Source organism: Bactrocera dorsalis, chromosome 4 (assembly GCF_023373825.1).
Source record: "Bactrocera dorsalis isolate Fly_Bdor chromosome 4, ASM2337382v1, whole genome shotgun sequence".
In the NCBI taxonomy this organism is placed as follows: Eukaryota; Metazoa; Arthropoda; class Insecta; order Diptera; family Tephritidae; genus Bactrocera; species Bactrocera dorsalis.
In genome coordinates, this window is record NC_064306.1 from 72242144 (window position 1) to 72268515 (window position 26372).

Sequence of the window (26372 nt, forward strand, 5' to 3'; positions counted from 1 at the left end):
CATTTTCAATTGCCTGCTTCGCTATTCCAAGAAACCAGTTTGCCCGTGCACCTACTTACATCCTTTCAAATGGTCCCTTGTTGGGTAGCGTCTGGGGAGCAAGTCGTCAATTTCCTTCCGATATAACTGTATATGTAACTATAAATAAATTACGTGTGTGTACAAATGTTGCGCTTGATACTCAAGTCTTTGTCACTGTGTCAAGTATTTGGGTTAAGAAGTCGGCTGAGCGTCAGCAAGAAGTTGACTTTTTAAAAAGAACATAATATGCTAACACTCCCTCTTAAATTTGATGAAGTTTTCTTCTGTTTCGTGAACTCGTGCGGAAGAATTTCTTTTTGCAACTCGAACAGAAAGTTACTTAGTGAAATTGCGGAGGGAAAAGCTTAAAGAACCATATAAAATGGCAGGCATATAAAATTATATGTATGAATATATTAGTACTTCTTTAGATTGCTTGGGAAGTAGCATGAGAGGCATCGCACAGCTGTACTTAATATATATACAAAAGTATATACTTGTAGAACATTTCCTGATTTGCTTAACTTTCTAAAAATTAAGCAAATCTTGCGTTCTCTTTGCCTCAAATTCACTTAAATCATATTAACACATAGAATGAATCTAATAATACACATTTAAAGGCTTGATGGCATTCTCAGTTCTAGGCATTCGAAAGCAAACCAAATTGAGCTCTCCAGCTTTACAAATTTCCCACAACGCTCTCCACATACATACCTACATATATGCTTAGTCAACATTGAATAGTTTTTGAACTGAATTCGACGACCATTGCATACTCTTAAGCAGCATCCTACTTGTTTGAGTGCTCTAACTTTCAACAATCACTGGTAGGCGAATCGAACAGGCACCACTTGTGTTTATATCTGTGTGTGTGTGGCGAGCATTATGTAATCTAGTTGACAATGAATAGTTTGCACTCACCTCGAAAGCAAGCTCGAAGCAATCACTTAGCAGTGAGCAGCCTCGCACTTTTTCACTTGACCAGTCTCTTACACTTTGCCATTTCAATGAGCAGCTCTTCAAAAGCATTTTTCTTTACAAATTCGGTTAGTGGCACAAGTGGCAATAGCTTAATCACACATTCTTATGATTTTTACATTGATTTAACATGTTTACAGATACTACTTGGAACAAAGTAGATCTCCATTACCTCAAATTTAAGATTAGAAGATTGATGGTTAACGGTAGTGGTATGATGTCTCTACTGTTTTCTACATCTTTCGAAGTTCGCGATATTTTAAAGCTTTAAAGGCGGATAGTATTCTATCACTTCGAACTGCAGAGAAATGGTTTCGACGATTCAGAGCGGGTGAAAACGACACCATGGATAAGCCAGTCAGCGAAAGACCTGTGACGACGAATTTCGATCAAATTATGGAAAACATCGAGTTACACCGGCATGTGGCATCTCGTGTCATCGCCCAGAAGATGAGAGTTAGTCACCAAACCATTTTAAACCGTCTACAGAAGGCTGGATTCACAAAAAAGTCCGAAAAGCTTGATGTTTGGTTGCCGCATGATTTAACGCAAAAAAACCTTCTGGACCGAATTAACTCCTGTGATTTGCTGCTGAAACGGATCGAACTCGACCCATTTTTGAAGCGGATGGTGACTGGCGGCGAAAAATTGATCACAGACGACAATATCAAGCGAAAACGGTCGTAATCGAAGGCCGGTGAATCTTCTCAAACAGTGGCTAAGCCAGGAATGGCAGCCAATAAGGTTTTGCTGTGTGTTTGTTGGGATTGGAAGGGAATCATCGACTATGAGCTGCTCCCATATGGCCAGACGCTTAATTCAACCATCTACTGCGAACAACTGGACCGCTTGAAGCAGGCAATCGACCAGAAGCATCCAGAATTAATCAACAGGAAGGGTGTAGTGTTCCACCAGGACAACGCCAGACCACAGTCTTCGTTGATGACTCGTCATAAGCTACGGAAGATCGGATGGGAGGATTTATCGCATCTGTCATATAGCCCAGACATAGCGCCAAGTGATTACCACCTGTTCCTGTCCATGGCGAACGCCCTTGTTGGTGTAAAGTTGAACCCAAAAGAGGCTTGTGAAAAGTGGCTGTCCGAGTTCTTCGCAAATAAGTAGGGGGCTTCTACGAGGGCGGTATTATGAAGTTGCCGTCTAGATGGAAGCAGATTATCGAACGAAACGGCGCGTATTTGAACTAAATCCGATCACTGAACACTTTTTATAAAGCATTAAATAAAGAGCAAAAAAGCGAAAGGGAGACATTGGACAATCTTATATTTTGATTTAGCTTACTTTCACGATGCTTACAATGCAATCAGGAAGATCCTTAACTACAGCAAACACCACGTGACCAATTAACAACTTCAGGACTACCTCTGCTTTGCTACCCAGTCACACTTCGTGCACATTTAAATGCAGTGAGGTTATTTATTAAATGCTAATGCTTGTAGACCGAGCCAACATTAGTCTGCGAGGGCGGGCTATCACTTTCGTTTGACATTCAGTCAGTGGAAATAAAAACAAATAACGGTGCTTTTGTTTTCTCCAACAATGATTGATGATTGCGCAGTGTCCACCGAGTCTGCGAGTCTGTCAGCCACTGGCCCTGTGTCATATTTGCATTTCCCAGTCCAGTGGGACACTCGTCGTCTGCTTTTCATCGTTTATTTATTTCCATCTTATTTCTCATTTTCTTATCGTGTTCTCGGCGATGCTCGTTGAATGCTTTGTGTAATTGAGATTGGGATGAATTTTGAATTTTAATTAACTCAAGGCATTCGAATGTTTCGCTTTGCGTTTTTAAAATTGGACACGACGGGAATTGGGACTCATTCCATTCCGTCAAATGTCAGCGGAAATTTTGGTGGCGCGCTGCTTGTAGCATACCAGCAGGCGCACAATTCGACTGTGGAGCATTCTGCGGGAGTGGAAATCCAGCATGCAGGTTTAATTTCAATTTAAAACGATTGAGGCTTCCCGACTTTCGTGCGAACACAGCAAATACACAAATTAACATAAAAATGTAACGAAAGCGTGCTTAAAGCGTGGCTTCGCAGACTTGTGAGTATGTTTGTTTGTATGTGGGTATTATTCGCCACCGACGCTAATTATTTGCGTTTTTGCATTTTTTTTTCTTTGTCTTTGTTTTTGCTGTGCCTGAGTGGAAAGCTTTGCGCGGGTGGTTTTCTGTGAAGTTTTTGTTGTTTTCTGTTTCATTCAGCAAAGGTTGGTTTTGATTTCATTGTAGCTTTCTGCGTTCTTCGCCGTTCACCGTTACTCGTTTTTCACTCTTTTAAATTCGTTTCATTCTTACTTCCTACCGCTGGCTGAGCAACACGCTTGGCCGCGCTAAGTAAGGTGTGGGTGTGGGTGTGTAGCTGTAGGCATAGGCGCTTGTGTGTGTGTGTAGCAAGCACTCTCAAGCGGAAAGCATCGTAAATGCGCAAGGAAGTGGTAAAAACTGGCGGATAAATAAAAGTTTGAAACTTTTTTATTTCGTTTTGTTGTTGTTTTTTTTTGTTTGCTTTTTCGAAATGTGGAAAAGTAACTAAATGAATGAATGTTAAGGCGGTCGAAACTAAAGTTAAGCCCGCCGGCGCATGAACAGCGCGCCTTGTAAGTATGTGTGTGCTTTTTCGCGCGCCTGAAAGCTAACAACTGTTTACTATCGCTATCCTCAACTTCGCCCTCTACCCTCCGCCTTCGGCCTTTTCGCGTGTTTGCCTTGGCTAGAGATACAGTTACATTAAAAGCATGTAAACGAGAAGTTTTATGCTCGTGTACGGCGACAGCGTGCTGAGCAAGTCGTGAAAATCATTTAAAGCTAATGGTATATACATATAAAAAATACTAGTTGCACTAGGTTGGTGTTTTAAAGAGGAAGTTTTGCAATTTATATGAGTGTAAGGTGTGTTTATTGTAGCGGAATAACGGTAAATGTGTAAAAAATAAATTTTACAAGTAGTTTTGAGGTTAACGTTATTTGTCTTCACACAAATACATGCAAAGAAATATATCCCTAAAAATAAATAAAGAGAGAGTTTTAATATTTGCTGCAATAGCCCGAGGTAAAAGCGAATTCTCGAGTAATAAAAGTCTAGCAGAAAGCAATATGGAGGATAGCGAAATTCGAGGTGACCATTATGATGATTTTTTCACTAAGCGAGTCAAAACGCGGTTAAAAATTCCCTCAACTTATTTGACAACAATGGCAATTTCTCAAAGTCTCAAACAGACTTATCTTTTTTATTTATAGAATTTCAAAAGTTTAAAAAACAAACAATTTTAATAATTTTTGTTACAAAAAAATTGTTTAAAGGAAGAAAGAGCGTTATAAAAGTTTTTTTTTTTTTAATAAAACAAAACATAAAATGTTTTATACCTATGTAAGTAAATTCGATACCATTATGTTTGGAACTCAATTTTTTTTGCATGGCCACCACAGACGCCCTTGTAGAAGTCCAGACGCTGAAACCAATTTTCGACGGTTTTCAAGCATAAATCGCCCGATAGACTTAACGTAGCCCCACAGGAAATAGTCTAACGGCGTCAAATCGCTCGACCGAGGTGGTGTCTGACAGGACAATTATGATGACCATAAATTGGGCGTCGCACCCTTTAAGTTGAGGGCACTGATTCCGAATTTCGGTAGTAAATATTAATAATTTCGACTCGTTGTCATATGTCTTCCCATGATGAAATTCCAAACTTTTTCGAAGAGAAATGTCAAAAGAGCGGCAGAAAATATGGCGCCGTTTGCTGTCCCTATCAGTCTACTTCTGTAGCGTCACTATTGAAAACCCGGTTATGTTACGTTTTTGACGCAGATAACCTAAGTACGTTGGGTACAAATATTTGTGACCTACTGTCACACCTACTGTACTACGAGCTTTTAGATTTCACGGAGTACTTAGTACGCAAGAACATTCTCTTCTACATACATATAAATATTTTTATATTTTATTTAAATTCCTGCATAAAATTTTCAAGCTATAAAAGACGCGCAAGTGCAATACAAACTTTTTCAAAATTCTTTTTGATTTACAATTTTTTTCCTTCCAACTTCGCTTTCGCAGCGAATTATTAAATAATAAATTTGAACATGAATTATTAAGCGTTCAATGTGCGCTTTTGAACTCTTCAAGCTTACCGCTAGCTGTAGCTCTAACGGCACAACATGAAGTTTGCAACAAAAACAGCAACAATAATAATAATAGAAGTAATATTTCAGCTGAATTTTCCGACATTTTCGAATATGCAAAGTCAGTTGATAAATCAAGGCAATACATCCAACTATAAAAGTAATGAATCCTTCGAAATGTGTGCTTAAGTGTGTGTATGTTTATTTGCATGCAGATAAGAGTGTGTGTGTGCTACAATATTTACACAGCACTCAAAATATGAAATTGACTTGTAGGTCCAACGACCAACTAACATCAAATCATCGGAAATTGTACACATCAGTAATACACTCTCCCATAAGCATACACATATGTATACACATTCACACAAAAATAAGCATGCATACACGAAATTATAGACCAAGGTAAAGAATGTAGAATTGATCGATTTTTTTGTGTGTGAATGTGTGCAGATAAAGATTTATTCTCATATAATATTATGTGTGCTCGTTTCTTATTTTTACAAATAATTTTCGGTTGTCGATTTTCATAGTAAATGTTTTTTTGTTTTGAAAAATCTAGATTCTGAGAATTGCGTAATAATTTTTGAAAATTTTGCTCTCAAATCTGTTGTGTTTTCTGATATTTTACGTAAAACGAAGCTTTTGTTTCATGTTATTTAAAAGGAAATAGAAATTTCATAACTCATAATTACAGCGCAGATAGTTTGTATAACATTAAGTATTATAATCGTTTCAAATGTAGGCAATGTGGTTAATATCTACAACAACAAAACTAGTTGCTCCAAATTCAATCTTATATTCAAAATATTCGCTTTTTTTTGAAAAGAAAATATTAAATATTGCACCATATTTGGTTCTTCTCTTAAATAACTATACATGTGCAGTACGTACATATGTACATAATTTGCTGAAATTCGATCCGCACTGGAAAAAACATTTTTTACGTATTTAAATATGCTTCTTTTGGGCTAATAAAAGCATACCAAGGCGTAATCCAGTTTTCCATACTTTCATATTTTAAGTCAATACTCGAGTTTAGCATTGACAAGCTGCATACCCGAAACATAACCTAAAATTATACCCAAAAAATACCCTAAATCATTACTCAAAACATTACTCAAAACATTACCCAAAACATTACCCAAAACTTTACCCAAAACTTTACCCAAAACTTTACCCAAAACTTTACCCAAAAGATTACTCAAAATATTATCCAAACATTACCCAAAACAATACCGAAAATCTGTTGAATCGACTCATAAGAGGTCTAGAGACTCTCTTTTACCTCTGAATATGATGTTTCTTTAACTTTTTCGTTCACTAACAGCGGTGGCTGGACAACTCGCATGAAGTAAGTATTGGCTATCCAAACTTCACTGAATGCTTTGTGCCACACAAATACTTGTTCGTAAAAAAGTAGTTTCCAACTCTCTAAAATGAGTGATTGAATAATTTCATAGCTGTAGATCTATTGGAAACGCAAAAGTTCAAGCAAATTCGTTGTTTCCAAGGTCAAAAACTCCAGACAAGAAAGTTGTAAACAAACAGCTGCCAAGCACACACTGATTGCTCAGATGAATAGTGTTTTGTTCACAAAAATATTATAATATGAGGAAATTTCTTACATGTTTTATATATGGAAGTGTATTTTTATTTCTCATCTATATAAATAATTGAGTTTATCTGGAAGAAATTGAAAATTATTTGAACCCCATTGAGGTGGTTTAATAAATTTCAGCAAAAATTTTCGTGTGTCTGAAAAACTAAATGAAATTGAAATGTATATATTTAAAAGAAAAACGAAAGTGAAATTTTTAAGACAGGCAAAAGTGTTCTTTAAGCGCCTTACATTGTTTCACTTGCACAAGGCCAAGCAGCATTTGAAGTTGGCAAAAAACCTTTAAAAAAAATATCATAAATTACGCTCATTTAAAATTTCTCTTTCTCTCCCTTCTCTTCTCCGTTCGATTTTCTTCTCAAAAACTTGCAGCAATTACTTTAACTTCGTGTTTCTCACAGCTGCTTCGTTTTCGCTTTGCTGCCGTGTACAAATGACGTGAAGACAATCAAACCAAAGGCAACAAATAACAAATCGCGCGATAAACGAGGCAACAACAAACAGCAAAAACAACGATTTACCACTAAATATACCCAAAAGACGTCGGAATCACCGTTATTCGCAGGCTAAGACATCAATGCAGAGACTAACCATCGTCCACACGCCAGCGCATAGCAACAAAAAGCAATACAATCACAACAACAACGGTCAGTGTTGCCGGCATTGCAATCATCAATGACTTCAAAGAGGAACTGCCGAAAAGAAAGTAATCGAAGTGCAAATCCACAGTGAGTCGTTACAACGAAAATGGGATTTGAAGACGCCGGAGCGGCAGCTGTTAATTTCGCTCAGCAAAAGCAAAGTGATGTTCTTAGCACATGTGTTGCCTATTTAATTGCCGCTTATCGTTGGGCCTTGCCGGTAATTTGTGCGCCGCAGCGGTACGAGCGTCGAGTCTTTAGCAAAATCGAAGCTAATGAACCGTTACTTACTTACGGCAAATCAAGGGAAACTGTAGCTGTCAGCGTTAATAGCGGTAATCAAAGCGATATCAACAACGACCACAACAACAACAACACAAGTTGTAACTGCAATAACAACAGTGTGACTAATTACAAGATGCGCTCACAGCAACAAAAACAAGAAGAAGAACAACAACAAAAGCAATATCGCCGAAAAGCCAAAAAAAGCAAAAACCAGAAATTTACATTAAGGACACGTAGTGCCCGTCAACATCCGCCCAAAAAACATAAATACCAACTAATCTTGAATAACAGTTAAAGTGTTGTTATTGACAGCTCAAAGCAACCAACAGAGAAACAACTAACAGATAGGATACCGTAAATTACAGCAATAAATAGATATAAAACAAAAAATCAAACCAGTGAAGCAAGCAGAGGCGGGCGGATAACAAGCAAAGCGGGCACTCAAAGTGAACCTGCAATTAAACTAGTCAAAAATTAAGACACAAAAAGCTTGGCGAAGAGCACAAAGCAGCAGCAAGGCGTAATTAACACTTGTGCAGAGGAAGTAACGGCAAAATGCAGCGTCTGCGTACGACTTTCACGCGCTCGCGCACCCCCACCGGCGCCGAGATGAAAACCCAAAACAGTCTCGAGGTGCCGAAACAGGTGCGAACCCCTTGTGGATGTTAATTTCAGCAATTTTTACTTTTCTTAAAATTGTTGTACTTGATTTTGTTGCTGCTGTTGCTTTATTTTTGTGTTTTTACAAGCCAAAAGTTGCGCGAGCGAAGCATGACGCTCTGAAAAGTTTAAGCTTTTTTTATTTTTTGTTAATGACACAATGTTTCTTGATGTTGCATGACAATATTTAAAAACTATTATTAAATAAAATTAATGTAATTTCAATTGCTCCACTCGAACAAATTCATATAAACTTCATTCAGTGCACAAATTCATCAATATTAAGCTACTGTTAAATACCGCTTTCAAGATGCTCTTTGGCCATGTTTTTATAATAACAAAGATCTGCTTTGCGACGAAAAGTTTTACAAAAGTTGAGTATTTTCTCATTGATTGGTTTTTTAATACGGGCAAAAATATATGTTTAGACAAAACATGATGATATCAAAAGTGTTCCTGTCGCGAGACTCGAATTGCCACCACTAAGGCAAGAAAAACGAAACTCGTTGCAATTCAATGCTCACAGCTTCATATTTTTTCATACATATTCGAATGGTAAAGATTATATACGGTATAGAATATATAGCCAAGGCATGTTGAGCTGTTCTTTTAGGGAAGCGGTAACACATTTTTTGAGCTCCTTCTTAATACTAATTTGTGGCAAAAACCGGTTATGACAGAATTCTAGATGAGAATTAACTTACTGAATCTGCTTACACACTTAGAAGTCTATCGGATAACTTAGCAGAAATCTTCGCTGAATAAGGGTCTGGCGTACGGCTTTCGTGCGATATCTTGAGTATATGAATCAGAATATCAGAGCTTATGGAGAGATAACCACAGAATGGGGTTCCTTAAAGGCATTTCGCCTTTGTGCATTTTCTTAAGCCCAAAAAGGGTGTATACCCGTTAAAGCTAACTAATTGTCAGGGGTTTTATGGTGCCGCATTTACTGAACTCACAATATTTTTGTTGGATTCATACCATCAGATCGAAAGCATGAGCTCAACCTAGTTCTTTTTTATTAACATTTTCTACAACTTTTTATGCGTGATTCGTGTCTCCGGATACAATGACTATGTGAAAAGCAGTTCGCAAGGACATAAAAATGTGCAAGCACTAATACAAGCACAATAACGGTAAATCACACAGTGATTGTGAAAAAACACAACAGAAATTATAACAACTGTTATGAAAATTATACTTTTGCCATTACAACATCCTCGATGTACAAATACAATATATGTATGTATGTAGGTATGTACGTGTGAACTCCAATGACTGTGTATTTGCCATTTGACCGGGTGACATGCCACATTGCACACCCCTCCGCATACATCCACACGGGCACGCTATTGGAACGGCACGTGTTGCATGTAAATCTCTTTTATAAATACATATTTGCATACTTTTAGGCGTAATGTGTGTGAAAATTGGCGGATATTCGTGCAAACGTTGAAACGAGTAACGAGTATAATCAAAACCGAAAAGTAGCACGATGCCGATGCTGACGACCAGCAGGGTGGCGGCAAAAACAATACCGTTAACGGACTGCTGTCGTAATAATCATAAATTTCACATGTAAATCCCTTTTGACATATGATCAGCATATTTGCACTGGAGCACCTGCCAGCACACAAACACAGCGACCACACACACACACAGACAACTACAAATGCTCTTATGTGCAAAAAATAAATATTTGTGTTGTTGTTTTAGCCCGTGGACAGTTGTTTGCGACGGTATTGCAAAACAGAAAAAACAATAAAAACTTTGCCTGTCACTCATTTTGGACACTTTTCAGTGTTAATCCGCTTAAACCGACGCCTACACCTCCGACAACGACATACACACACGCACACAAACGCATGCGAGCACATATTAGCTTATGGATTATTTAAAATATTTATTTTTATGTCGGAGGGGGAGATGGGTTGGACTGCTGAGTAAGTTGTTTTTGGCCTTTTACAGTAATTGAAAGATATTACGTTTGCAGGTAATGAATTATGGGATTAGTTAAAAATAAAAAAATTAAAAAAAAAATTAAATATAAAAGATAATGTTATTTAATTTCAATAATGAAAAGAAGAACAAATAAAACAACAATACATAAATTAAAAAACCTTTGAATTGATTTAACGTAGTCCATACCGTCCATTTCAAGCTCCACAGTATTCGGTTCGCCCACTCTTTGCGAGTGCTTATCTCAGTAATAATTGCCAGCAAGCACCGTTGACCACTTCCGTTCCAATTGCCAGCCTTGCATGTGGCGTTTTAACATGTTCTTTACACACATCACACGCTCATATCTAATTGCATGTCCACACACCGCCTGCACCACGCCCCTCAATCACCGGCCTGCATATCCGTTCTAGATTTCAAAATGTGTTTAAAATTATTTTATTTAGCTTTGTTTCTATTTTAAGCGCAGCACGCAGCTGAGTCCACAATTTTATAGTTATTGTTTTTGTGCTTGTACGGTTGTATGAGTGTTTGCATGCAATCGCGTCGTAAATTAAAGCAAATTATAAGTGTACAACAGCAGCACCGTGCGCCATTTAATAACCTCAACATTTTCTCTTTCACTTTTCTCTCTCTCCAAACCCTCCGCTCCGCGCGTTTGCGGATAATGAATGGTAATTATTCGCGCTTTTCGCCCGCCAACAGGTGCGTTCCGCTTCGTTTGATGAAATGCAATTAGAGGCGCAACGCGTCTCGTCTCACCTGCTCAAGCAACAGTCCTCGTCATCGACGGATGAACGCTCGCTGGACACGGGTCTGCTGCAGGTGCCGCAAGCCACGCACACGCAACGCTCACATTCCTTCGACTCGGCGGCGGCTTCTGCGGGCAGCGATGACTCGGGCACATTCTTGGAAGTGCCACGCCGTAACAAGGCGCGTCGGAGTTCGTCAACGAAAACGCCACCACCGTGTGTGCACTGTATGTACTTGGAGGAATATTTGAAGCAGCAGAAGTCAGAACAGCGTTTCATGCCGGGCGATAGGCGCGAATCGATATCGCTGTCATACGGTTACAGCAGTTCTGACGACGATACAGACATCGATGGTGTGAGTGTGACGGCGGACGATGAGGTGGTGGAGGAGGACGATGAGGAGGATGCCGCCACTGGTGATGGCACCGAAACTGGTGGTGGTTCATATGAATACGATGATGCGGCACTGGAGATGGACATCCGACTGGGTGGTTTGAGCACGGGCAGCAGCATTGAGGAGTCACGTGCACGTCTGCCACGTCAAATGCGTCGGCATACTATTGGCAGCTCAGTGACCACATCGGAAGATGAAGGACTGGAAGAATCCGAACATGATTCGCCACACTTTGGTAATACGTTGCTGCCACCTTTGCCGACGACACCATGCGGCATCACATTTACACTGTCGCCCACAAACGGCGATTGCCCGCCCTTTCCATATGCTTTCCCCATCGATCCCGGCTCGCCACCACCTTCACCATCCATTTCGCTGTCCGTATGCGACAGTCCGATGATGGAATTGCCACCACCTCCGCCGATCTCACCACTTGAACTATTGCCTCATTCACCCATCTTTGATTTGCCATTGCCGCCACCACCTGGTTTTAGCAGCCGTTTGAGCGCAGCGGATGCAGATGATGCTGCTGCAGTGCCGCCCTCACCGACCGCCATGCGTCCACGTCGGCGCTCCATCTCACGACAAGAAGCGATTTTCGTTGAGCCAACAGGCAATTCGCTGGAGAATGTATCGCAGGGCGAGGATCTTAAGTCGTCCGTGGAGGCAGTGGATTCGGTGGATGAGGCGTCCACAGTGGCTACTTGTGGCTCGCCGACAGCAGCTAAACATGCGCTGGTTGTACGTGATATTTATTTAACTGTACCTGATTTGAAGCGCGACCGTGCCGCCTCGGTGGACTCGTGCTTTTCGAAAATGTCGTCGGCCGGCAAAACGGAGGAGCTGCAGCCCAGCGAGGATGGCTGTTTTCTCACCGTGCCGAATATAAATGCGACCCGTTCGCGATCTGTGGACATTGTGCTGCCGACCGACGAGCAGGCACGCTACAAGGCCCTCGCCATGACGGGCGCTTGCCGAGATGGGTATGTAATGCTCTTAACTTCTTGTTAATTATTGAGTTTGTTGGCTGACAACTTGAAGTTTTTGTTTGTTTATTCCTTTAATATATTCCCTATCGACTGAATTAGAAATTTGTATTAGAAGAGTGTGATTCGAAATATATTTAATATCATATACATAGTTACAAATATATTTAGTTCTAAAACCACTAAGTTTCTGAAAGAAACGACTTTCGACTTGGTCCTATTATTAACCAATCCAAAATAAACGATCTGCAAATTTATACTATATAGAGCAATAGCGTTTGTGAGGTAGGTAAACGGCAGCTGAGAGATCGCAACTTCTTCTTAGAAGCTTGATGGGATCGTTCAGTGCAACTAAACTTTCGTATTTTTTAAAACGGAAACTGGCTATTTTAATCATTTATATTAACCATTTAATATTAAACCAAAATTCCTAGAGGGATATTTTTCTCTCTTTATACATTTAGATTCATTTTAACCTAACAACTCATTACGTTAGGCCTTTTGGCTCACCCTAGTATGTGCATAAGTTTTGTCTAAGCTAAATGTTTTATAAATTATGAGAAAAAGATTTGCATAAATTTCACTTACACTCGTTTACCCAAAACCCTTCATTTTGTAATATATTTAAACTGACCCTACTTGACCCTTTTTATCGCCACACCGCACAACATTTTTCTGTTTTGTTTCGTTTGGCTTATGCTGACGTTTGACACTGAGCGAAATGTTTGTGTTGATTTGTTGGTAAGCTTTCCATTTGCATAGGTTCCGTTATAAATTGTGAGTGGCTGTGCTCATATTTTTGTGATTTCTTTTTTTGCTTTGTTTTTGTGCCACAAAAGCCGGATTAGGGCATTAGTTCAACAAATACAGTAGGCAGGTTGGTACTCTTTGTTTAGGGGGTTATAATAGAAATTATAAAGGTTTGCACCGCCGGGTTCACCCTTTTGGACCAACATTATTAGGTCACCTATGACTTTGCTGCGATTAAAATTTAAAAAAACGTCTTTGTAGATGTGTTTTGGTATGGTACTAAGGCTTAGGAATAACAGTTTTGATTAGCTCATATTTGAATCCGTTATACATACATATGTGGTACTTTAAATCACTATACCGATGCATTACTAAAATTATTTTATAATTTAAAATTTTTTGCAGTAAAGTAAAATATTGGGTAGTCAAAAATGTCTTTTCGTATTTTGTCAATAGATGTCGTTGCGGTCGTATATGTATCTCCAGTACTATCAATCACATTGTGTCATACCATATAGCGTTGGAATAGCGATATTTTAAGCTTCATTTAACCAAAAAATAAATTAAATTCGGAGAATTTGAAAAAAAGCTACAGCTGTTCAAAAATTAGTGAAAATAATGAATAAATTCGCCATATTTTGAAATTTTTTATATAAAAAAGAGAAAAATGCCACGCAAGCCACCAAAGAAATTTGTTAAGTTTAAAAAATGGTTCGCTCGCTCCGTTCTGGAAATTTCGATGTGAAAGATGCCCCTCGCTCTGGTCGACCTATCGTGCCTATCGTGGAAAAAGTCGATGAAGTTATGGAAAAGATTGACTAGGGCCGTCACACAAGTAGCCATGACATCACTAAGGAACTTAACGTTCTCCCATTTAAAAAAGACTACAAAAATAAGCTCGATGTTTGGGTACCACATGAATTGTCTGTGAAGAATTTAATGGACCGAATTAACACATGTGATTCTTTACTGAAACTAAATGAAATCGAACCATTTCTGAAGCCAATGGTAACAGGAGACAAAAAGTGCATCAAATACGTCAATAATGTGATAAAAAGATAATGGTCCAAGCGTGGTGAAGCTGAGTGTTGGTGGGATTGGAAAGGAATCATTCACTATGAGCTTCTCCAGCCTGGTCGAACGATTGAACAAACGAAAAAAACGGACAGAACTAATCAACAGAAAGGGCCTCGTCTTCCATTAACTGGGAGAGCTTGGCTGGGAAGTTTTGATACATCCATCTTATAGCCCTGACCTTGCACCATCGAACTACCATTTGTTTCGATCAATGCAGAACTCCCTTAACGGAGTAAAGTTGACTGCGAAAATTACTTGTCGCATTTTTTCGGCGAGAAACCAGAAAAGTTTAACACAGGAATAATGTCTCTGGCGGAAAAATGGCAAAAAGTGGTCGACCGAAATGATTGGTTCATTTAAGTTCATTATAAATAGAGAAAAAAATAATTTGAAGCTTGATTAGAAATACGAAAAGACTTTTTTGATTACCCTATAAATAAAAGGCAAGAATGAAGGCCAAGTATTAGTAGGTGAGAAGAGCAATGTATCATCTCAAAGACCTAATTGCCAGACTGTTTATACACTAAAGTGTGGTGTAATTGCTTTCTCGCAATCGAACCTCTTTTAATACCTGGAAGAGTACACACACTTTATTTACTGACTTTACTTAATTTAGTTTTCAATATGACGTGACTATTATTTAAGAAGTGTCGAACTCTACTATATTCTATCCAATATGTAGTTCACAAATAAGTTAAGTTTAACATTAACAATGAAGACACGTAACTGTGTATAGAGATGTGTCCCATAGGGCAAATCATTATACATAAATGTGGAAAACTTTTCGAATCAAAACAGTTCTTACTGTGCCACTGGCGCTTAACCTATGTCACTGCGAAATTGAAAGTTCATGCTTTTGACCTCGGTGTCGCTCATACGCCCCGTTGCCCACGTTAAGCAATGTCCAAATAGCCAATGACATTCGTATTATAACATCGCCTTCGGTTGCTGCTCGTTTAATATTTTTGCTCTTTTTACTCAAATTGCGTCGAGACGCTTTTAACTACTTTTATAATGGAACGACCAAGCCGCACAGCGCACCGCACTCGCCCTCGCCCCCGCTGTGGCCACAATGCGCATTTAAACTTGAAATTGCACTTTTCCACTTTAAATTATGTCATCAAAGTGAAATTGCCGGGGCATTGAACGGCATGTATGTACACACACACGAACATATACACAGGCATGCCTAGAGTGGGGCTTTGGCAGACCCTTCATTGTTAAGGGGCCACAAGTTCGTTATCATATTTGAAGCAAATCAATTTCATTAAAATTCGCAATTCGCCGCATTTGGATGCCTGCGCCACGGAATAATTGTCAATCGTGTGAGTGATGGGGCACGTGGCAGCTGGACACGCTGCGGGACACATTTCAGCCGAAAATGAGGTTGTTATTTGTGCTCAGGAATTCGTCAGAAATATGTGCAAAACGCATTCTCAAAAACATAAATACACACACACCCACACATAAGTAAATAATAAATAGTTCTGCGAAAAGCGGCAAAGAGCAGAGAAATGAACAGTACAATGAATGCGTTAACGGTTTGCAACAATTTGGAAGTTGCGGATGTTCTTCCTGCTGGTGTTGTTGCCGTTGTTGTGATTATTGCTGGTAATGTTGTTGATGAGGCGAAACATGACAGCATGTGATTTTGTAGATTGTTGCGTATGTTTTGCCCCACTACACCGTTTCCGCATAAATGTGCTTGTGTGTGTTCCCGGCCGGCAAGTAATCCAGTTGCCATGGTGGCCAATGTGTGCTGAATTCCTAATTTCTCTGCTGACGAAGGCGACGTTTCCTCCACTTTTTTGTTTTTGTTTATATTTTTGTTTTCAAGTGCTGCCAGTTGCCCCAGCTCTGGCTGCTGGGCGGCTGTCTCGTTGGCGGGAACTGTCGTCTGCAATTAGCACACACGTGGCGTAATTGGTTATCTTGTTTATTGTGGCAGAAGCAGCGACAACAGCAGCTCACATACAAACACACATGCGAAAATATTATAAAGTATATACATATATACAAAGACTAATATGTAAATACATGTATTAAGCAAACAAAAATAATTGGAAATTCTTTCAGTGGCTAACAGCCTGAATCTACAGCAAACGTTCTTCGGAATAGACGGATGATTTTATATACAAAACTGTAAGCTATAAATAGATCATTGAAAGTATTCCAGAGAATCCCAGAGTGCACTTGTGGTCAAACTCAGTTTATGTAACACACTTTTAGAAATAAAAACTAAATAACGAAGGAGCTGAGTAGCTGAACTTGGAGTATTAAAAGTATCACATATGTATGTATGTATATTTTGGGAGGGCATGTCCATTTTTATGTCATAAAGAAAAAAGAAATTAACGAAAACTAGCCAAGACGAAGTAGAAGAATAAGACTAAGGCCGGTCATATTTTTCTTCCTCATTTGTTTCATATATACAGGTTTGGAGTTCCATTAAGAGAGACCTGCTGTTTCGGAGTGCAGTCTCCTTCAGAGAAGTGACCAATCACACAAATAGCACAGCGGAAATACCAGCCTTGAACTCATTTGTAGTGTGTTCAGGGTTGGTAGAGGAGTGCCTAACCTCGATATCAATAGCAGCGAGTGTCTCTGCGATAAGACTGGTATGAATGGCGTGCCATAGCGAAGTCGCAGTAAATTGTAAAGCTGATGACCTAGCAAGGAAAGGCATCCTAGAACCGCTATCGGAAGCATGTGAGCGGGTCGGTGCTCCCGTATCCTCTTGCACTCTACTACTAGATAGCCAAGCTTGATCGCAAGAGATCTAGTGATCTCTTTGCCCTCAGTAAGACTAACCAGACGCCACTTGCAGAAGCCGTATGGGAAAAGATGGGGTGGAAACAACTCAACACTTCCTTCGTTTTGCTAATTAATAAGTTCGAATATAGGAGTTCTTCTTTTCTATGGCTTCGCAAAGGACTACATATAGAAGTCCCCGTGCTCTTCGATCAGGCATCTAACCTAACACCTTAAATTCCACGAAATTTCCGGCAATATGTGTTTTACTTGTCATTTCGAGAATAGGTTTCCACTTTTCTGCTCAGGTATATATAAAATTACCCACTTCAGAGCAAATCACTTCAGATCAAATTTCAGCATATATAGTACACTGGTGTTAAGCTTTTGCGTCATTTGCGGTCACTGTGCGCCTTCGGTCACAGCTCAAAAGTCAATCAAAAAATCGCTTAGGCGCCACAAAGGCATTCAAATAAAATTAGATGCGGTTCGAACTTTTCCAACTTTATTATTGTTGCTGTTCTTTTGAAAACTTTATTACGAGCAGTTCAATGAACTTTGTAAGTAAGCTAGTGTCGTATAGTAACTTACATCAAATCACGCATACACACATTTTGTGACTTGACTCTACCATAAGTTTTTACTAGTATTTTCTATAGATTCATGTCAGAAGCCGCTGAAACTTTCAACGCTTGAAGTTTGTCGATAAAATGCCTTAGCGTCATGCAATCGATTTCAATTTAAGGCATTTGGCCACAAATATAGTACATCGACTTAGAGTTAGCCACTCCATCCTTAACAGTGAAGTTATTTCTGTTGCCCAAAAAAATGGCGGCTCTTTAAAGAAAAATACAGCAAAATTTTAAATGAAAATTTTTTCATTAAAGTCTGAAAGAACAAATGACTTGAAGTATAAAACATAGGAGTTGTGAGCACCGACTGCCACGCGTCTGACTGTCATTACCAGTTGCTTACAACAATGATAGCGGGATTAGCAGTAAAGCTCCACAATATGCTCCTGCAGTTGGAGACGTCCTCGCGAGTTTGTGTCTGCCGCCACAGACCGATGATGGCGCTACACATAGTGAGCCATAGCTGCAACTGCTAACCAAAACTCCCAGCCAAGCGCCTCCTCCCATGTACACTTCATTGCTTTCTGTAGTGAATCGGCGGGAGCACGAAAAGCGCAAAGACAAGCGAATATAAATGACAAGTCGTTACATAAAACAAATTTCTTCGAATTATTTTTGCGAATATTTTGTACCACCCCAGGCTCTCCACCCACTCGTTGAACTCGCTGCGCCACTTGTTTCCATTTGGCTGCTCTTTTTAATGTTTTTTATTAGTGAAGATCTGTGTTGGACACCATATTTATTCGCTGCTGATTACTCGCTCTCTACTTTTCCGCTTTTATTCTACTTTTTGCTCAAGTTCACTGAACCCGGCCTAAAGTAAATGAGCAATTTATTCATTTCAATTTGCTTGACGGCTTTGGCTGGCTCTTCTCCTGCCGTTATTGAGACACTTTCTGCTGAAGATAATTTGTGGGCATTGTCGTTTGTCTTATATAATATACACTTTGGAAGTAGAGCGGAAAGTGTTTACTTGTTCATTGTACTAATCCTCGGAAGATTTAATATAAAACGAGCTAAACGCTTGATACTCCTTTGAGATAAGTTTTAGATCAGCAAATTATCAATTTACAGAAAAAGTAAAAGGTGAAACGCTCAAATTTATATAAAGACAACTGACATTTTTTGCAAAATATATGTACTTGCTATCTTTCCAAATAATACATGTACCGTGTATTATAATGTGTGATACTCATAAAAGCTCTTATAGCCAAGGCATATGTACATTAGGGCGGGTTGATTTACAGGAAGCCAAAAAAACGAAAAAATCGCGCATCATTCTGAACAATCATGCCGAAGAGACTATGGGTCTGAAACCGGTTTCGAGCCAACGATTTAAGGTTTGAGACTCAGAGTCTCTTAGGCATAATTAAGAATGAACCGTAGAACATTTCCCGCATACGCGGTTTCATAGAAAAAAATCGACCCACTCTAATGCACGTTTCTACTACATCTGTAAGCTGTTAACGAAATCTCAATCAGAGCCAACTCTATGAGAATTAATGTCAATTAAAGGCGGTGACAGCAAGTGGCCCCACAAGGAAACGGTATTTCGAAAATGCTGCCGGGTCAACCACAATGCCAAATAAACACGAAATGTTTTGAGGACGTTGAGTACTTAATTCGGCAATATTATTACTGTTACACGCACAAGCAGACGCACTCAAACCAACACAAGAAGCATAGATATACTCGTAGAACGAACTGCTCGCTTTGGTACACACATACTGTTTGTTTGTGTTGGTAAATTTGAACACGTGCCATAGCGGAAACGCTGCTGGCAGCAAAATCTTGTCACTCACTCTCTTTTAAACTTACACTTTCCGGGAAACACACACACACACATTCACACCGTCGGCAGGACAGCGATTCTTGTGCAAGCTGCTATGTGCGTATGTGTGTGCTGGAACTTACGCTCAGCATTTTACCGCATCGTTGGCATTTTCGCACATTTCCACATTTCCCTTACTTTTTATTTGCCATTTGCATGTCACAGCACAAAATTGCCTATTTGATGGTTAAACAACATACGAGCGCACACACACACACGTACCCACATATGCTTTTTTATGAGTGGGCTTAGTTTGGGTCTTGGCATGTTATTTTTTGCCGATTTTAGCAGATGAGAAAAGGTTGGCATGCCAAATGGGCGTTTTGTGTGTAGGAACATGGCAATGAATTGCGAAATCATGTTTTAAAATGAAAGTGTATCATTAATTTTAATCTAATGATTATCACGCTCCCAGCGGCACGGCACTATATGTACGCGCTCATGAATATTTATAAAGACGTTTTTTTGGAACAACAAAAACATTTTATTTGACTGTGTATTAATCCATATTAAATTTGATAATATTTCGGGAATTGGGTGGCAAAAGGCTTTTGTTCTTTTAATCTTATGTCCTAAAATATTATCGGATATTAAAAGGAAATATATATTTTTTGTTGTAACAACAGCAAAAACTCTGCGAAATAAACTGTGATGTTATTATGACCCACTTAAAGTTCTTTATTTTAAAAAGGCTAGAGTATACGAAAGAGTAAAAATTTTTAGTTATACTAACCTCCGCACTAACTACCAGGTTGTTCAATAAATTTTATCGTTTGACAAGAAAAACACAATTTTATGATTCAAAATACACTTTATTATTCAGTATAATCTACCTGAATACACTTGCTCCAACGATCCTCCAATCTATGGATCCCATCCCTGAAGCAAGAATCCGGAAGGTCTGCAAAATACGATTCAACAGCCGTTATGATTGCTTCATTTGATGAAAAACGCTTGCCATGCATATATTTTTTGAGTTCTGGAAACAAATGGAAGTCACTAGGGGCCACGTCTGGTAAATACTGTGGATGCTCCAACAATACGAACTTTAATTCATGGATTTTAGCCATTGTCAAAATGCTCTTGTGACACGGTGCATTGTCATGATAAAACACGATCTTTTTCTTCTGCAAACTGGATCTTTTTTCACGAATTTTTTCCTTCAACTGGACCAAAAATTTGCGAAAATATTCAGAATTAGTTGTTTTACCAGTTTGCAAGTAATCCACAAACAAAATTCCTCTCGCATCCCAAAAAACTGATGCCATAACCTTCTTGGCCGATTTCCGGACACGAACTCGTTTCGAAGCCGAACAACCAGGTTCACACCACTCTTTAGCCTCTTGTTTTGATTCAGGATCATGGTGATAGACCCAAGTCTCATCCATAGTGATGAATCGACGCACAAAATCCACTTTATCCTTTTTAAAACGCTCCAAATGTTGCTGAGAAAGTCGCATTCGAATGTGTTTTTGTTCCACCACCCATTGTGCACACAGCTTTCTAAAACCCAAAATTTCACTTAAAATATGGCTCACACTGCTAAAACATGCAAAAATAAATAAGAAATAATGAAATCGATGGACATATTAATGCTATTCGAGGATATTAAATTTAGCTGTGAATATGATAAAAATTACATCTTTTGTCCCACAACAAGCACTTTCGCTCAAGAATTTGCCCCAGTGTATTCGGAAGTTTAGACAAATGTTTCAATTCAGTCTTCGCACAAAATGTGCGAGTCTTTATTATTATACGCATATATGCAAACGACAAGCTGTCACTCAATGACATTAAAAATTACATTCATTAAAATTTTATTTTTTTTACGCGCTTACAAAACCCTATACAAAGCGAAAAGGACTGACATTGATTATTTATTTATTCATAATTTTTTTAATTTAGTATATTTTTTATTTAGTATATATACATATATATTTTTTTCAATTTAAAATTCAAATTATTTTCTTTTTCTCTTTGCAGGTATGTATTACATTTAAACTACAAAAATATTGCACAGTAAGAAAATGCGCTAAAATCATCCTCAAAAGAGTCATCATACATATATACATATAAGAGTAAATAACAACCGGTAATTGTTGTAGTGTGATCAGGATATAATTTTACACACCTGTCAAATCCGAAATTAATGCCATTTGATTACTGCACAGATTGAATATTTTAACTTCCGTTTTAACACACCGATTCAACGGGCCTCAACCGTTTCATATCTGGACGTTGCACAAATAAAATTTAGTTTTCCGCTTTCGCTTTTGACCAGCTTCTATTATTTCTTTACAAATCAGATAATCGACGAGCAGACAGATGCTTGTGATATCCCCAAATCCGTAGATGACTCGCCACAATACATGAAAACATAAGACCTCAGAAAATGTACGCTAACACACACATGCCTGCTCATACAGCTACATTTATGTACATATGTGCGAGGCGTGACGAATCGTTTCTTCTCACAAAGGCAAAGTCAAGGACTGTCGGTAATATCCGCCGGCATAGCTTCATCACCGCAGTAGCACACACACAAGTATGCACATGAACATTTGTATGTATGTGTAGACACACATTATGAACCATGGCACAGTCGACTGCTAAGAGTTTGTGGTTCGCGGTAGAATCTTCTTTTAAACGTAAGTGTGCGTGCACTCACTCGGGGCATATGTGTGAATGGCAGCCAAAAAGCCACAAAAGACAATTTAGCCCCAAAAGGAAGAATAATGAATATGCGCTGCGCGAGGCATCGCTTATCGTTGAAATGAAGCAATAAAAATTCCCAACAACAAATATTGGAGAATGTGAGAGCTGACAAAGAGCCAGACAGCGAGCGTTAAGTGCTACGGCACGACCACGACTGATGCTGTGGCTGATGTTGTTGCTTGCGGCCAGAGGCAAAATGTGGATTCAAAATTAAATCACGTTTACTACAATCCGCAGCTAATAATTCACTGGTAGACACAGTTACGTGGCTCTACCTTTGAAAATATATATATATAAATATGCATGTGTGCGTGGATGTGCGTTGTCTCAGTTTGTGCGCCTAAAAGGTAGCTGCAAAAAATCCTTTTACATGCCCAAATATCAGACTCGCCAATCAACCCAGACATTCAGCCCAGAGGCGACTTGTTATGATAGTTAGCGTTTGTTTAGTGGAGGTGTTGAGGACTACGCGCAGCAAGAGATGTGCGCCTTTTGGTTTGAGTTTGAAATCAGTTGATTTTAGGTATATATTTTATGTGAATGGAGGTCACTCCTCAGTCCAATAGTACTATCACAAATACTTTCAGCTCTCACAGCTACCTAAACCGCGGATATAATTTATAATTTCTAAAGATATCATATAATAAATGATATCATCTCACATAAGTCATCATCAATCATCTTGAACATACTCTTTTTAGGTAGTTTTCGATATAGCTGAAATAGCAAAAATATATTTATCCTTAAAAATATATTTCTAAAATTTATTGAAAATTAAACTCTTTTCGTGCCACATAAAAATGTCTTTAGCTGTAAACCTCACTATTGGTTGGCGATACATTGTGACAAAAAACTACCTGAAAATTGTAAATAAAACACCAAATATTTAATTATTCATCAATATTTATTTAGTTGCCTTCAAAGTAATCTCCTCCAGATATTATACGCCTACGCCAACGATTCCAGTCTTCCAAACACTTTTCATTAGCACTTTAGCACTAAACGGGCTCCATTCCGAAGATTGTTGATTTGTTTGCAATATAATGTTCTCCATGAATGTGGGATCGTAATATGCACGAATAAGCATGTCCAGAAGATCTGTTTACTTTACTCTTTTAGAAAAAAATGCAGTTTTCGGGCAAGAACGCGTTTCATACCCAAAATATCTACCAAATTCATTCAAACGGACTCGCGAGAGATGTCGAGCTCTCGTGCCGTCTCTCTAACATTTACCTGACGATTTTCAAGCACCATATCCTTCACTTTTTAGTTGACGATGTTGAAGATCGTCTAGAACTAGGCATGTTTTTAACGATCTCTCAACCGCCTTTAAGGCTCTGTACCTCTCGTAGGCTTGTGTTGTTGATAAAATGGAATCACCGTAAGCCTTTTCCAACATTCGCAAAGATTCCGTAGACGAAACTTGGTTAGAAATACAAATTTGAGACAAATTCTTTGTGCGATATTTTATCCATCGTAAAAATCGCACCGCACCTCTGCGGTGTACCGACTTGAGCAGCTGCTGTAAACAAACTGGTCGACAGATGGCGTTCATATTTGGAAAAGTAATTAAGGACAGTCCTACCAACTTATCGACCTATATTTTTTTTGTTTTTTTTTTTGACACAATGTATAGCAATAATATCGTGGTTTTAATTTGGGTCATACTAAATAAAAGAATACTCAAAAATAAATGTTTTTTGAAATTTCGAATAAAATTACAAACCTTTGGTTATTAGTCTGTGTTTTCTTGTAATCGTGTAGCTAGACTCTACAGAACAACAACACGAATTCGTCAAGTTATAGATTAAAAAGTGAAAGCAGCAAGTCAGATCCGCCCATCTAAGAGCATTACTTGACGAAAGTTCAATTTTCAAAAACCGACGAAGAGGCAACATATTTTTGTCTATTAAATAGTTGCTAAACACCTTCAGAGAAATTTTATCCAGTTTGGCATTATTTCTGCTCTCACCTACCATGTACTAACTATACCTTGAAGTAAAATAGCTTTGTATTAGCGAAAGACAATTAAAAACTTAGCAAACTATTTAATATTTTTGAAAAGCAGATCTATATCGTTGAAGACCTTAAAATTGCACTCTTCAAAATAAAAGCAATTTGACTTTGGTAGGAACCATTATCCAATTTGACTTAAAAAATTAAATACTTTTAATGCTGTTTTTTTACTAAATTTAAGAGGTCGTTATCCATAAAGTTAACGTAGCACGCTTTTGCTAGCCGAATTGCATTTGAGCACACATACGAAATATTTACGCACACAATTACAATATTATCACGTTTTATTCGAATTTCAAATAAACACACACATTTCCGCAGATCTTAATGAGATTCATATCATTTCCGTGTTGTGCACAGATTAGTTTCACGCCCATAGCGACACATACACACACACATGCACAAGCGATAACTGTTTAATTTCAGCTCTCACTTCACGCTCTGTAAATGTTTATGCCAACGGTGGACATCAAATCGAAGCAGAGTGAGAGGCGAAGCACTTGCAAATGAAAGTGAAAGCCAAATCCATACAAACACACACACACACAAGTAAACATTTCCCAGAGCAATTTAAACATGGCCAAAACGGACAGAATTGTGAATGCGAATGAGCGATTACTTCCTGCTCGGCAGCTGGATAATGGCAAGCGATTTAGATGCTGCGCGCGCCATGATTACGTAAAACCACCTCGGCCGCAACGTTGAATGACCGCCGCTGCCGCACGCGTGCACGCACTCGAACCCAAACTAAGTCCCGAGCACTTACAGCTGAGCAAGTCAATGCCCGCGAACTGCTTGGGCCTGCGCCTTTGCCTAGGAAGCACTTGAAACTCAATAGGCACGTCACGCGACTCTTAACTCTGCACAATATGATTTACGACTTTTCAGCAGCCATGTCGTCGAGTTATCAGCCGTTGCCAGGCGTGTGCGGCGGAAAGCGCAGCTGAGCGCTGCAAAGATTGAGCGGATGAAAGCATACGAACATAAAGATTTATTTTCTATTCCCTCTCCCCGACGACGGAGCGCTTGTATTCCCATTATGGCGAAGGCACGGCACAGGAGCAAGATGTGTCGCAAAGTCGCGTATACGCAGCGTACGTCCCAGCGCCCATCAAAAGTACATGTGCCAGTGCGCTTGACAACCGGCTGATTGTAAAAGAAACATGTTTCTGCAATTCTTCTCTTTTCCATATAAGTGCGCTTGTGTGTGTGTATGTAAGAGACATGAAGCATTGTCTGCCGCTCGATACATCACATTCGCTTTCCGTGTGCCATTCGTCAAGTAAACACACAATAAATTTTTAACTCAATGAACTCAATGCCAGTCTACACGCCCAGCGCGCCCAACACACCCCTTCTTGCTCTCCTTATATATGTGTGTATGTGGGCGACAGCACAATCGCGAGTGCTTTAGTACTGTCAGTCATTCACACACACACACACGCACACATACATATATTTACAATTTATGCCAAATATTTGCTACATTAGCATAAGTGCACCTCTTTACATGCGCTTGTGTGGGTGTGTGGCTATAGGCGTACATACTTTTATCGCTTAATTTCGAAAGCAATTTAAGAAAATTGTAACAATGTTGTTAAGCGATTTTGTGGAACGGGTCTGCAGGAACATTGTTGCATCAAAATTTAAGGTTTCAGCAGCCAAATCAATGAGATTAATTGAAATTAACAAGAACATCCGACGAAAGAGACCTATTAAAGCTTTCTTTTTAGGAATAAATGAGCTCAGAAAAAATTTAAAATATTTTTAAAGTATATTTTAATTTAATGACTAGAGAAAATATTATATATACATATGCAATCTATAATATTTATAGCAAAAATCGTCAACATCGACGTTTTGGACATATTTTCTGGCAATGCCATGATTATGTCACGTTTCACCAAAAATTTGAAGTCATTAGATTATATCGAATCTATTCACTAATCTAGACTGTTCCTACTGCTACTTTGAGATTTATAAAATATTTGTTATCCAATCGAAGCTATCGCATTTTTTATGGGAACAACTCTATTAGATCCTTTTCGGCAGCCTCAAGCCACATTATTCTCTTTTTTTATATTATTTTTTGTCATTTTTGTATAGCAAATATTGTATATAATAAATATAATATTTAAACAGCAAATACT

At 38.7% G+C, this 26372-nt stretch overlaps 1 protein-coding gene across 2 annotated transcripts in view; it reads left to right on the forward strand.

Annotated features, from left to right (window-relative positions):
* The window catches only part of LOC105225548 (eye-specific diacylglycerol kinase), a 198359-nt gene that overhangs the window by 126212 nt on the left and 45775 nt on the right, over positions 1-26372 (forward strand). For both annotated transcript variants that reach the window (XM_049455790.1, XM_049455791.1), the window contains exons 3-4: positions 7143-8341; positions 11024-12447. In XM_049455790.1, the coding sequence (XP_049311747.1) occupies positions 8252-8341; positions 11024-12447 (1514 nt within the window). In that variant the 5' untranslated portion in view covers positions 7143-8251. The remainder of the gene's footprint in view (positions 1-7142; positions 8342-11023; positions 12448-26372) is intronic.